General features: G+C 40.4%; 1 protein-coding gene across 1 annotated transcript in view; it reads right to left on the bottom strand.

Annotated features, from left to right (window-relative positions):
- Positions 1 to 13,559, bottom strand: part of bt (projectin protein bent) — a 152,059-nt gene that overhangs the window by 43,592 nt on the left and 94,908 nt on the right. The window contains exons 120-124 of the mRNA XM_090115688.1: positions 9,340 to 9,554; positions 8,251 to 8,470; positions 2,735 to 7,723; positions 2,253 to 2,420; positions 1,627 to 1,779 (exon numbers count right to left, since the gene is read on the bottom strand). Coding sequence (XP_089971814.1) covers positions 1,627 to 1,779; positions 2,253 to 2,420; positions 2,735 to 7,723; positions 8,251 to 8,470; positions 9,340 to 9,554 — 5,745 coding nt within the window. The remainder of the gene's footprint in view (positions 1 to 1,626; positions 1,780 to 2,252; positions 2,421 to 2,734; positions 7,724 to 8,250; positions 8,471 to 9,339; positions 9,555 to 13,559) is intronic.

Here is a 13,559-nt window from a genome sequence, read left to right as displayed (position 1 = left end):
GAATCTCTTGTTTGTCCTATAGTTACTCGTTACTTGGATAAATTTATATCACCACATCAACATGGTTTTCGTAAAGGTCATTCTATCCAAACAAATCTTGTGAAATTCTTGTCTGACATAACGAATGTACTGGATAACGGAGGCCAAGTTGACGCGATCTACACGGACTTCAGCAGCGCTTTTGATAAGGTTGATCATGAAACACTGCTCATAAAATTAAAAAATTACGGTGTATCAGGTTCCATTTTGAAATGGTTCGCATCTTATCTTTATAATAGATCGCAGGAAGTGGTTGTGAAGGGTTTTAAGTCGAGTATGTTTACTGCAACATCTGGAGTCCCACAGGGGTCCCACTTGGGTCCACTGCTATTTCTCACTTATATTAATGATATTTCTGACTGCATCAAACATTGCCACTATGCTCTCTTTGCTGACGACTTAAAAATCTATAAATCGATCGAAAATTTATCGGACGTAAATGCTATTCAGGATGATTTGGACAACATAGCAATCTGGTGTAAAGCTAACTATATGGTCATCAACTCCAAAAAATGTTCTTACATAAGATTTACGCGAAAAAAATCATTACTGCATTCTAAATATAATATCGAAAATGTTGCACTAACTGAAACTACTCAAATTGTGGATCTTGGCGTCACTTTAGATAGTGGACTTAGGTTAACATCTCACCTAGACAATATTATCAAAAATGCAGCACGGATGTTGGGCTTTATTAAAAGACATGACTCACATTTTAAGACATCAACTAAAATAGTTCTATATAATTCTCTGGTTCGCAGTCACCTCGAGTTTGCTTGTGTGGTATGGAATCCCTACTATGCAGTACATTCGCAGCGTATTGAATCTATTCAGCGTTCCTTTACGAGACACTTGGCTTTTACCTCTCGAGGTATATCACATCGCTGCCCATATGGTGAACGCTTAGATTTTTTTAAAATGATTTCGTTACGCGACCGTCGCAAATTACACGATTTACTATTTCTCCATAAATGTGTAAACGGTGCTGTTGTCTGCGAGGACATTATTTCTAACATCGCTTTTCAGATACCGTATCGCCTTCCCAGAAAACCGGTAAAACACCTTTTTTGTGTTCCAGTTTGCAAAACTAACCTAGGCAAACATGCTCCATTATCGAGAATGTGTGCTACTTATAACCAACAAATAATGCTCTTACCAGATCTTGATATATTTTTTGGATCCCTCGCACAGTATAAGCATCAAATTATTCACAGTTTTTCCAGTAGCATATAAACAATTTAGTATATTGATTATGTTTTTCTTTCGATTTTGTTTCATTGTATAAGTGTTATTAATGTGAATGTTGTGTACACCTATAATTGATAAATACATAAGATACAATTAATTAGATAATGTCATCCTATATATAATGTAATGTGTATTTATTGTTGTGTGTTCCATAAATATATAAATAAATAAATAAAATTATGAATTAATGATAAAATAGCTACGTAAATATTACAGTCCATGTCTTATTTTAAATATTATAATTTTAATACGAATTTTGAGACTTCACAATAATTTAACTATGATGTAGTCTCTAAATTGGTTTAATTTCCTACACTTCATAACAAAAATACAACTTACGCCAGTATTATCCATCTTTTCAACGATATAGTTAGTAATTGGTGAACCACCATCGTCTAGCGGCGGTTTCCACGACACTGTGCAAGTGTCTGGTGTGATGTCAGACGCTTCCATTGGTCCGACTGGCGGTGATGGTCTGTCTACTACCAGAACCTTGAAAAAAATAATTGCTATTAGAATAAATTAATAAAAAGCACTTGAGGTGAAGTAAACGTAATAAGTTTAACTGTTGCATATACACACACAAGTTGGCTTTCAGGAATTTTTTATTTATGTCAAATAGTCAAACTATTTCGATAAATATTGAAGTAGCAATTTTGTTACAACAGCCTTTTTGTCACGGTTAAACTTAATAACAAAATAACAAATTGATCAAAAATGAAATTTAAATTTGATTGAATTTCAAAAATGATTTCAAAAATATGAAATGTTGCATATTTGTAAAATTTGCAGATTTTGTACAATTAACATTATCAATTTGTAAAACTTTCTTATCTCAGAATTATATTAATGAAACCCTGTTGTTTCTATGTGTTGACTACATTGAATTTATATGAACGTTAAGTTTTATGTTTATGTTTATAATTTGTATTTTCGATATTTTAAAACACTATTATCAAACTCACCCTGCAAGTTCCACTGTCAGAACCTTCGCTGTTCACCAGCTTCACGGTGTATGATCCAGTGTCTGATCGCTTGGCGCTCGAGTTGATGAAGACGGTGTCGATGTCAGACGTTATAAATCGTATGCGGTGGTCTGGGAACACTTCGTCTGTGTTCACTATCCATGATACCTGTGAGGTTTAAATATGTTTAGAGAATATAATTATACTTAAGATTGTAAATTTTGAAATCAATAACATAATTATCGTGTTGTTTTATGTTATGACAATAAATTTATTTCTTTATTTTGATTGAGAGAAGTTCATGTAAATGTCATTAGAATAATTTTATGAAAAGTTGTTAATTTTATGTGATTTTAGGTTTGATGTTTATTATAATGTTTTATGTATTATTTGAACATTAAAATTCATAAATGATAGAATTATTAACATAGTGAACATTGAACTTTATAAATGACTGAATAATGTGAATTTTTGTTACTTACCTTCGGCCTGGGGTTGCCAGTAAACGGCACAGTGATCTTGATTTCTTCGCCCGCGATAACAGTGATGTCCCGCAGGCTGAGGTCGCTAGTGATACGAGGCGCGTTGGGCGGAGCGCACGCTCTAATGGCGTCCGAGCTTGCTGAGTACGGCCCTTGTCCCGCTGCATTCACTGCGGACACGCGGAACTCGTACTCGTGGTTCTCGATCAAACCGGTCACTTTGTACGTCGTGTCCGGAATGTGCGCGTGCGACGCCTTCGTCCATTTGTCTTCTGTTATCAACCTCTTTTCGAGGATGTAGCCCGTGATTGGCGAACCGCCATCGTGACGCGGCTTCGACCACGTAACTGTGATAGAAGATTCCGTTGTTTCCACCGATCTCGGTGCACCGGGTGCGCCCGGAGGATCGAACGGATGTCTAGCCTTGATCGGTTCGAGAGTCTGTGCCGGTTCAGATTGGCCGTACTGGTTCTCAGCCATGACGCGGAACTCGTAGCTCCTGCCGACGGACAAGTTCTTCACGCGTAAGAACGGTGTCGTGACGTAACCGGAAACCTTTGTCCAGGTCGGAGTTCTAGCTTCGCGTTTCTCGACGACGTAGTTGGTGATTTCACCGCCGCCGTTGTCCTTTGGCGGGTTCCAGTACAAGGTGAGCGCTTCACCTTCAAATTCATCCGCGCGCAAGTTCTCTGGTTTTCCAGGTCTGTCGAGGACGCGCACGTTGATTGTAGCCGTGTCGTATCCTGATGGGTTGCGTAGTTGCAAGCGGTATTGACCGCCGTCTGATCTTCTTGCATCCTTGACAACGAGTGACGCCGAGTCAGGTGTAAGTTTCTGGAATATTCTGGAATCACCTTCAACATCAAGCAGATTGTCATCCGCGAACCATGATGCGGTAGGCTGTGGATAGCCAGTGTATGGCACGTGGATAGAGAAGTCTTCTCCGGCACGTACTGTGATATCGCGTACACCACCGAGATCCATGCAAGGTTTGTTCGGTTGTTCAGCGATAGTGATGTCAGCGGTTGGTTTGCTAGGTTCTGATTTACCAACATCGTTAACTGCAATGACTCTGAACTGATATTCTTCACCTTCTTTGAGTTTGGGCACAGTGTGCACGAGGCTAGGAATAGGCTCAGTATTGACGTCCTTCCAGTCCTTATCACCCTTCGCTTTCTGTTGAATGATGTATCCCTTGATCTTAGATCCACCATCAGATTTAGGTGGTCTCCATGAAAGCGTAACTGAGTCCTTTGTAACTCTGTCTGGTTTGGGCGCTTCCGGAGCGCTCGGTTTAAGTCTTTGTGTTTCAGCAACAATAGATTCTGTCGGTTTGCTGGGTTTGCCGGGACCGGCTTCATTAACAGCAATAACACGGAATTCATATCGGTTACCTTCACGTAAGTCTTGTACTGTGTAGCACGTGTTCGGCGTGGGGTAGTTGTTAACCTTAATCCATTCGCCTCCACGTTCTCTCTTTTCAACATAATAGCCAGTGATGGGTCTTCCTCCCGTGTTCGTAGGAGGCTCCCATTCGAGAGAGCAGCTGTTTGCACTGTAGCCTGTGATCCTAGGCGTATCAGGCGCATCTGGTGGATCGTATGGCGATTTAGCAACGATAGGTTTGCTTTCCAATGGTTCAGAAATACCGTATAAGTTCTCAGCGCGTACTCTGAACACATATTTCTTGCCCTCTGTTAAGTTCTTAACGTTAAACGAGCATTTAGGACAGAATCCAGCGACTGTACGCCAGTCGTTGACGCCAAATTCAGCAACCTCGACAATGTAGCCAGTAATTTCGCTGCCACCGTCGTCTGTAGGCGGATGCCAAGTAAGGCTTATAGTGTCGTGTGTCACAGGTGTGCAAGACAACGGGCCCTTTGGTGGACCTGGTTTGTCTACAACAATAACTTCAATATCAGCAGAATCTTTTCCGTGATCGTTGGATGCTGTGATTGTGTATTTGCCAGCATCGTCTCTTGTAGATTTTTCAATGCTAAGTTTAGTGATGTCAGGTGTTGTTTCGGAGGTAAGTCTATGCGAAGGAACCAACGGAATAGATCCCTTTGTCCATGAGATAGTCGGTGTGGGTGCACCGGCGATTGGAATGTTAATATTGATCGGTTCACCTGCACGGACCTTAATCTTGCGTCCGATCAAGTGGTCTAAGCTCAATTTAGGTTTCTCCTTCATTGGCTTAGCGATGAACACGTTAGATTCATCAGAAGGCTGACCAGCACCAGCTGCGTTAACAGCTGATACTCTGTATTCATATTGATGACCTTCTTGTACTCTTTCATCCTTATATTCACTGTTTCTGACAGGTTCTCTGTTCACCTTGATCCAGCGACCCGTAGCTTTGTCTCTCCTTTCGACATCATAGCCAATTATACTGGATCCACCGTTTGAAATTGGTGATGACCATCTAATTTTAATGTGATCCTTATCAGCGGAAACCAATTCAGGTTTGCCTGGCTTGCCGGGTACTGTGTATTGATTCTTAGCGACCACAGGCTTGTCAGTAACAAGTGGCTCTGAGCGACCTTGCAAGTTTTCAGCGAATACTCTGAATTCGTATTTAGTACCTTCTGCAAGACGCGGTACAGTCGCATGTGTATTGCGTGGGTTAACGTATGTGACAGCTGGTACCCAGCCACCTCCGTGTGTCAAATCTCTCTTTTCAATGACGTAAGCAGTAAGTTCACTGCCACCGTTATCTTTAGGTGCTTTCCATGATAACGTAACAGATTGTGCAGTGATTTCTTCGTATTCGAATGGCGCTTGTGGTGGACCAGGTACGTCAAGTACGATCAGTTCGAAGCTGCCTTCATCTGCACCGGAGTCGTTCTTCAGTGAAAGATGATATTTACCAGCATCTGACCGCTTGCAGTTCACTGTGTGAATAATTGTGTGATGGCCGACAGATGTAACGGTAGTCCTCTCGTTTGTGACAACGGGTTTGCCATCGCAGGTCCATTTAACTTCAGGGATAGGTTCACCAATGAAGTCCACGTCCAAATGGAAGATAAGACCGGCCTTGATAGTGATTTCTTTAAGTGGCGTGAGGATTTTAGGTGCCACGAATCTATCTTTAGCTGTAACAATATCGGAAGGCTCGCTGGGTTCAGATTGTCCTGCTTGGTTTACAGCGATCACTCTGAACTCGTAATCTTGTCCTTCAACTAAATCTGGTACAGTCGCCTTGTTCTTGTTAGGCGGCACGTGAGCAGCATTTACCCAGTAGGGACTGCCCTTTTCTTTCTTTTGAATAATATAACCAGTGATAGGCGAGCCTCCGTCAGATTTAGGCGGAGTCCATTCCAAGTCAACGTGGCTCTTGCTCCAGTCGCTAGCTTGCGGTTTGCCAGGTGCTGACGGCTCATCGAATTCGTTCTTAGCAACAATTGCGCGGTCTAATTCCAGAGGTTCAGATTGTCCGATAGCATTCACAGCGCTAACTCTGAACAAGTATTCTTTCTTGTGAATAAGCCTGGTCACTTGGTGTGATAGGAATGTGCTCATACCAGCATCTGACCAGGTGCCACGGGACAGATCCATCTTTTCAATAACGTAATGCAAGATTGGTGAACCACCATCGTCGAGTGGTACCTTCCATGATAGCGAGCATGAATCTTTTGTAACATCCGATACAACCAACGGTTTCTCTGGTCTCGCCGGTTTGTCCAAAACGATAACTTGAGCGGAGGCCGAGCAAACTCCTAAGTCGTTCTTGAGGGTCAACTTGTAAACGCCTCCGTCCGATCGCACGGAGAATGGAATGTCTAGAATGACCCTGTTGTGTAGAATTTGAATGTCGATTCTGTCGGACGGTTGAACGGGTTTGCCGTTGATCTGCCATTCGACGGTCGGTTTAGGAGATGCCTCTATCGGGATCTCGTATTGAATCCTCTGTCCAGCTTTAACGGTCTTATCTGATAGCAGAAGTTTATCGAATGTCGGTGCACAGAATCTCGCTTTAGCGACTTGAGGTGTAGACGCGTCACTCGGTTCACCGTTACCGGCTTTGTTAACAGCGATAACTCTGAATTCATATTCCTCTCCTTCTTGCAATCCAGGTACTGTTGCCGTTGTTTTGTTTCCAGGTACGGTAGCGGCCACTTCCCACGGGCCGTATTTCTTTCTAGCTTCGATAACGTAGCCAGTGATAGGTGAACCACCGTCCTTCTTGGGCGGAACCCATTCGATATCCATGTGATCCTTGTCCCAGTCTTTAACAACGGGCGTGCCCGGTTTGTCCGGTGTGCCGTAGGGATCTTTAGCGGTGATCGGCTCCTGGCCGACCAATGGCTGAGATTCACCTTGTTTGTTGACGGCGCGGACGCGGAAGTTATAGTCGTGACCTTCGATGAGGTGATCGATGCGAATGTGGCATCCTTGCACCTCACCGGCCGGAATCCAGCGCAAGTTCTCTTGGTCCATCTTTTCGACGACGTAATGCGAGATTTCGCAGCCACCATCATCTTTGGGCGGCCTCCATCTCAACGTGCAGCCAGATTTTGTAATATCATCCGCACGTAGCGGGCCTTCGGGCGAAGCGGGGACGTCCATGACGAGAATCTTGACGGTTGCCGTATCGGTTCCATTAATATTCTTCGCTTTAAGAGTATATGTTCCAGTATCGGCGCGTTTCGCATCGACCACCCTGATCTTGGTGGAGTGATCATCATTGGTGACTTTGACTCTATCGCTGTTGAAGACGAGGTTGTCTTCGTGGAGCCACTCTTTAGTGGGCGTGGGCTCACCGGCGACGGGCACGTCGAGCTCGAAGTTCTGGCCGACCTTGACCTTGATGTCGAACATGAAGTTGCGGTCGATGTGCGGGGGCAGGTTCTTGGGGCGCGCGGTGTGGGGGGCAGTGCCGTCGCTGGCCACGCCCTTACCGGCCTTGTTCACGGCGCGCACGCGGAACTCGTACGTGTTGCCTTCGATCAGGTCTGGCACCTTGCCTGTTGTTACGTCGCCTTCGATCTGTCAAATAATTCAAGTATAAGGATCTTAAAGAAAAAAAATTTTTAATGCCACATAGCCTCCCAAGGACATTATTAAAACAATATAAAATCAAAATAATTATATGGTATACAAAATACATATTTAAGTGTAGAGAATTTCACTTTTAATGCGTGAAATCATATTATCTAAAAATAATATTATAATGTTTTATGCAGTTCAGATAAACATTTAAGAAGAAAAGTAACAATAAAATTATTAATAACCTTACAGAAATACAAAATTGACACTTTATTTGTATTTTTTCATCATTTCAGCTTACCACGTTCAATGTGACAATTCAAATGAGCACAACATTTCAGTGTATCATTAACTTGTGTTTAATAATTTTCGTTCTTTCATATTTTTATTAGAACAGCATTTACAGAGGCTAGAACATAATATAACCCTTCATAAAAATCACTTCGTTAACTGTAATAAAAAATATACCGACCGAATTGAGAACCTCCTCCTTTTTTGAAGTCGGATAATAAATAAGCCATAATAACCTGAGCACACTCCTCCCAGTCCGGTGCGAAGCGATCCTTCTTCTCAATAACATAACCCGTGATGGGAGCACCACCATCACTATCTGGTCTGGTCCATTCCAACTCAACGAAGTCTCTGTCAAAGTCCTTAATACGTGGTGTTCCAGGTTTGCCCGCCACGTCGAAGGGATTCTTAGCTTCCGTAGCGTGCGGTGTTGTGAGCGGTTCGGATTTGCCTTGCCTGGTGAAAAATTATATTTTATATTACTAAATGTGTTATAATTAAGTGTTTGGTGGTAAGTGAAGAGAAGTAGAAAAGTGTAATTTTAAGTATTTATTATATTATGTTAATTGTAATGTTTATCAGCCAATAAAGAACAAGATATAATAATGTATTGTGAAAATGCTTTCCTAAAATAAATAACACAACATATCAAATAGGATATTTAAAGTAACAGTTATCGACAAAATAGTTTTACAGAAAATAATAGATAGAATAGTGTAGACGCATAACAAACAATACGTGCTAAGATTATAAGATAAACTACAAATTGATTCATTAAATAAATCAAAAGGATAAAATTCTGCCACTTTTAGGGCCGATTTTTCAATGCTTGGATAAAACTTATTCGTCGAATAATGTATAAAATTACCATTTTAAAAACGTATTCTAATTGCCCGTAGTTTACGTGACATTTTAATATTATCGTGTAATACTTTATTGAATGGATAAGTTTTAACCAAGCATTGAAAAATCGGCCCTTATTAGGTAGAATATTATGAGCAGTATAATTAAAAATGCCTTCTCAAACCATATTCTTTACATGATATATAAAGTTATAATCCACCTATAAATATAAATTTATAAAGAATAGAAAAAATTCGATCACGAGGTGTGTCCCTTAGACACATAAAACTGAAAGAATAGAATAAATTCGATCGCTCTGGCGGGTCACGAGTGGCTGAATTAGTCAGGCATCCGCCCCGGAATGGCGCGAAAGGATGCGGGTTCGAGTCCCGCCTCGTGATCGATTTTTTTCTATTCTTTATAAATTTATATTTATAAAGCATTTGAATGCCATAAAACCAAAAATATCAATTATAACCCACCTGTTAACAGCACGAACTCTAAACTTGTACTTATGTCCAGGCTGGAGACCATCCACCGCCAAGCTGGTCACAGGACCATCAGTCTCCCCAGCGGTGACCCATCTTCCCGTGGCCTCATCCATACGTTCCACCACGTATTTGTCTATTGGCTGACCACCATCGTCGGAAGGTGGGTTCCAGGATAGTTTAGCCCCGTTTGCGTGGACGTCTGATACCTGAAAAATGTATTAAATGTTGATTTTGATGTGTGCAGATATGGATGGTAAAAAATAGATCGTTTTTTTGTTAATATATATCAGTGATAGGCAAAGCAAATGATGAAATAGAAGAAAAATGTAGTGTGTCATAATGAATTGAATGCGTCTTGATAAATATAGAAATTGATATCTCTTATAGAAAAAATAATGCAGGAAAAGAGTTGCAAAACAGAAATAGAACATGTAGCTGCTATTAGTTACTTATAAGAATTTCAGAATTTATATAATGATCCCATTTTGCAACCAATATCCATACTAATATTATAAATGCGAAAGTAACTCTGTCTGTCTGTCTGTTACTCAATCACGCCTTAACTATTGAACCAATTTGCATGAAATTTGGTATAGAGATATTTTGATACCCGAGAAAGGACATAGGCCACTTTTTATTGCGAAATATATGTACAATAATATCAAGTAGTAGTTAATAATAATATCAAATCTTTTTTATTTCTTACTTTTCCGTTTTTGAAGTCGGTTGTTTTTAACGCAGTTATTTTTATTTATTACTTTTTAGTGTATTTTTCAACACGAATCAAACGAGCCCAAACTCGATAAAGTTGAGTCAATATATTACTGAGTTCCTATGGCCACCTTCCGATTCCATCATCAAATCAGCTTCATGTCATGATAATGTTTCATCGCTATCAAATTTACATACGTAAGTATACAAAATTTCAGCTCAATCGGTTACCGGGAAGTGAATCAAAGTTACTTGCTACAAATCAACTTAGTCATCGAGTACAGACAAAAATGCTCATAAAATAAAAACTACTGGGCCTATCCGAAAAAAAAAATATGGGACCAATTCGACACCATCCCGCATCGAACAAAAAAAGAATCACGTAAATCGGTTCAGAAACCTCGGAGTAATCGGTGTACATACATAAAAAAAAATATACCGGCTGAATTGATGACCGCATAAAATCGCATGGAGAGCTTAATTTTTATTAAAGGCTCTAATCGCACGGAAAGCTTAATTTTCACAAAAAGCTCTAATCACACGGAGAGCTTAATTTTCGCAAAAAGCTCTAATCGCACAGAAAGCTTAATTTTCACTAAAAACTAATCGCATGGAGAGCTTAATTTTCATTTAAGGCTCTAATCGCTCGGAGCTTAATTTTCACAAAAAGCTCTAATCGCACGGAGAGCTTAATTTTCACAAAAAGCTCTGATCACATGGAGAGCTTAATTTTCACAAAAAGCTCATATCGCACGGAAAGCTTAATTTGCACAAAAAGCTCTAATCGCACGGAGAGCTTAATCTTCACAAAAAGCTCTAATCCCATGGAGAGCTTAATTTTCACAAAAAGCTCTATTCGCACGGAAAGCTTAATTATCAATGAGACGTGGCTACGCGATGGTGAGGAAGGGCGCGCGCCTGTCGTGCCCGGCTACCGGCTGCGTCATGTGCCGCGTCCACCCAGCACTCGTTCGCGCGGAGGTGGTGTCGGGTTTTACATAAAAAAGGGACTATCCGTACAGGTAGTTTCTCATCCTGGACATGCCTTTCCGATGGTAGAACAGATGTGGCTTAAACTCGTAGTTCGTGGTAAAGTGCTGGTCGTGGGTACTGCGTATCGCCCTCCGTGGATGGACTCGGGGATGTTCTTTGAAGCCTTAACTGAAAGTATGGGAACTTTTGTGTGGTGTGATTATATCATTTTATTAGGGGACTTCAACATTAACACTTTAAATTGCAACCACTCAAATTTTTTAAAACTAGATACATTTTTGGGCACCTTTAAATTAAACCAACACGTAACCGAACCCACACATTTCACTGCTAACTCGGAGACATTATTGGACTTGGTTTGCACAAACGTTCCAGTATCATGCGTCACAGTAGACCACATCGGAGCCCTTAGTAACCACGCTTTTATTACATTCTTACTACATCTAAAAAAAGAAAAACCATTGACCAAGCATATTACCTATAGATCCATTAAAACTATCGACAACGACCTTTTTCAACAATCTTTAAATAACATATCGTGGAATAATTTACTGTTACTAGACGATGTAAATGACCTAGTGGCTGCTTTGACTGATATTATATTGTCTCTTTTTGATTTTTACGCGCCCAAAAAGATTATACATATAAGAGAGAAACATTACCCGTGGATAACCTATAATATAAAGAAAATTATGAACTGTCGCGATAAAGCCCAAATTAAAGCGCGGAAAACGAAGCTTAGTGCAGATAAAGACACTTACCTTGAATTAAAACATTATGTAAGGCTCGCTATTCATAGGGAAAAGGTGGCATATTTTGACACATATATTAACAATAATATAAATCGCCCGTCGATAATGTGGAAACATATTAAAGAGCAAGTCCAGATCGACACAAAAAAAGACACTATTTTACCATCCCACATTAATAACCCGGTTGAAATTAATGATCACTTTTTAAATATACCTGGCACCATACCTGTTGACCAGTCAACCCTTACCTACTATCAGTCTCATAGGTTCAATGACTCTGTATTTAAATTCAAGCTTGTCGACGAGAATACCGTACTTAAAACTGTGAATGAGATCAAATCTCAAGCTATAGGCGTTGACGATATCTCGTTAGATATGTTTCTCCTCACCTTGCCTAATTCGCTGCCTACTTTAACCCGTATAATAAATACATCTTTCCAGACTCATACATTCCCACACTCATGGCGTCAAGCAATAGTTTATCCTATACCTAAAAATAACCACCCAGATAGCCTGAAAGATCTCCGACCTATTAGTGTGCTTCCTTGTTTATCAAAGGTTATAGAAAAGCTTGTTCACAAACAATTAACAGAATTCCTGGAACTACATGACATCTTACCTGAGCAACAATCTGGCTTTAGGAAGCATAGAGGTACTGCTACGGCACTCATGGACGTTGTTGATAACGTGTTATGCGCTCAAGATGATGGAAAGGGCACAATCATGCTACTGTTAGACTATTCTCGGGCTTTTGACACAATAGACATTAACCTGCTACTTTGTAAGCTTGTATACTACGGGTTAGATGAGAATAGTGTGAAATGGTTTAACAGTTACCTGTGCAATCGTACTCAAACTGTCTCAGTCTTAAAAGAAGACGGAAGCAGGTCACTCTCGAATACTAGTAGTGTCCTTAGAGGTGTTCCTCAGGGATCAATTTTAGGCCCTCTCTTATTTATATTGTACAGTGCAGATGTTGTAAATATGATTAAAAACTGTAACTATCAAATTTACGCAGACGACATACAACTATACTACTCATTTCATCCTAATCAAACTCTTGACGCAATTACTCGAGTAAATTCTGATTTAAAGGATATAAATACATGGTCTGAACGTAACTCACTTATTCTTAACCCATCCAAAACAAAATTTATGATCTTAGGTAATCCATATATAATAAATAAAATTAACCAATATGACATAAATTTAATAATTAAAGACAGAAAAATTGACCGAGTACACGAGGCTCGAAATTTAGGTATAATCTTTGACGAGAACTTAAGATTCGAGAAACACATCAACACTACTATTTCCAATTGCTTTTATCGCTTAAAAACTCTATATAGAATACGAAAATACATTGACACATCTCTTCGCATTCGCCTCTGTGATGCGCTTGTACTGTCCAAGTTCAACTACGCTGATACTGTGTATGGGCCTAGATTGCTCTCACGGACCAAATCAGCAATTCAACGTGTACAAAACGCTTGTGCACGTTATTGCTGGAATATACCGCCACGAACTCATGTCAGTCCATACATTAAGAGTGCCAAACTTTTAAACATGGAGGCGCGTAGGCGTTTACATTTTGCCACACTTCTTTTCGGAATAATGCAAGCCAAAGTTCCACTTTATCTATATACTAAACTTGCTTGGATGGGTGAGCGCAGTGCCCAAAACTATGAAACAAGATCTGCATTCCAAAAACTAGCCATTCCTAGACACCACTCCGCAGCGTTCAGGGGTAGTTTC

This window comes from Colias eurytheme, chromosome 24 (assembly GCF_061535395.1).
Source record: "Colias eurytheme isolate Ceu_HAF_F1 chromosome 24, ilColEury1 Martin Lab GWU primary, whole genome shotgun sequence".
NCBI classification, from domain to species: domain Eukaryota; kingdom Metazoa; phylum Arthropoda; class Insecta; order Lepidoptera; family Pieridae; genus Colias; species Colias eurytheme.
Note: the sequence above shows the minus strand (reverse complement) of the source record. Positions and strands in the feature narration are given on the sequence as shown.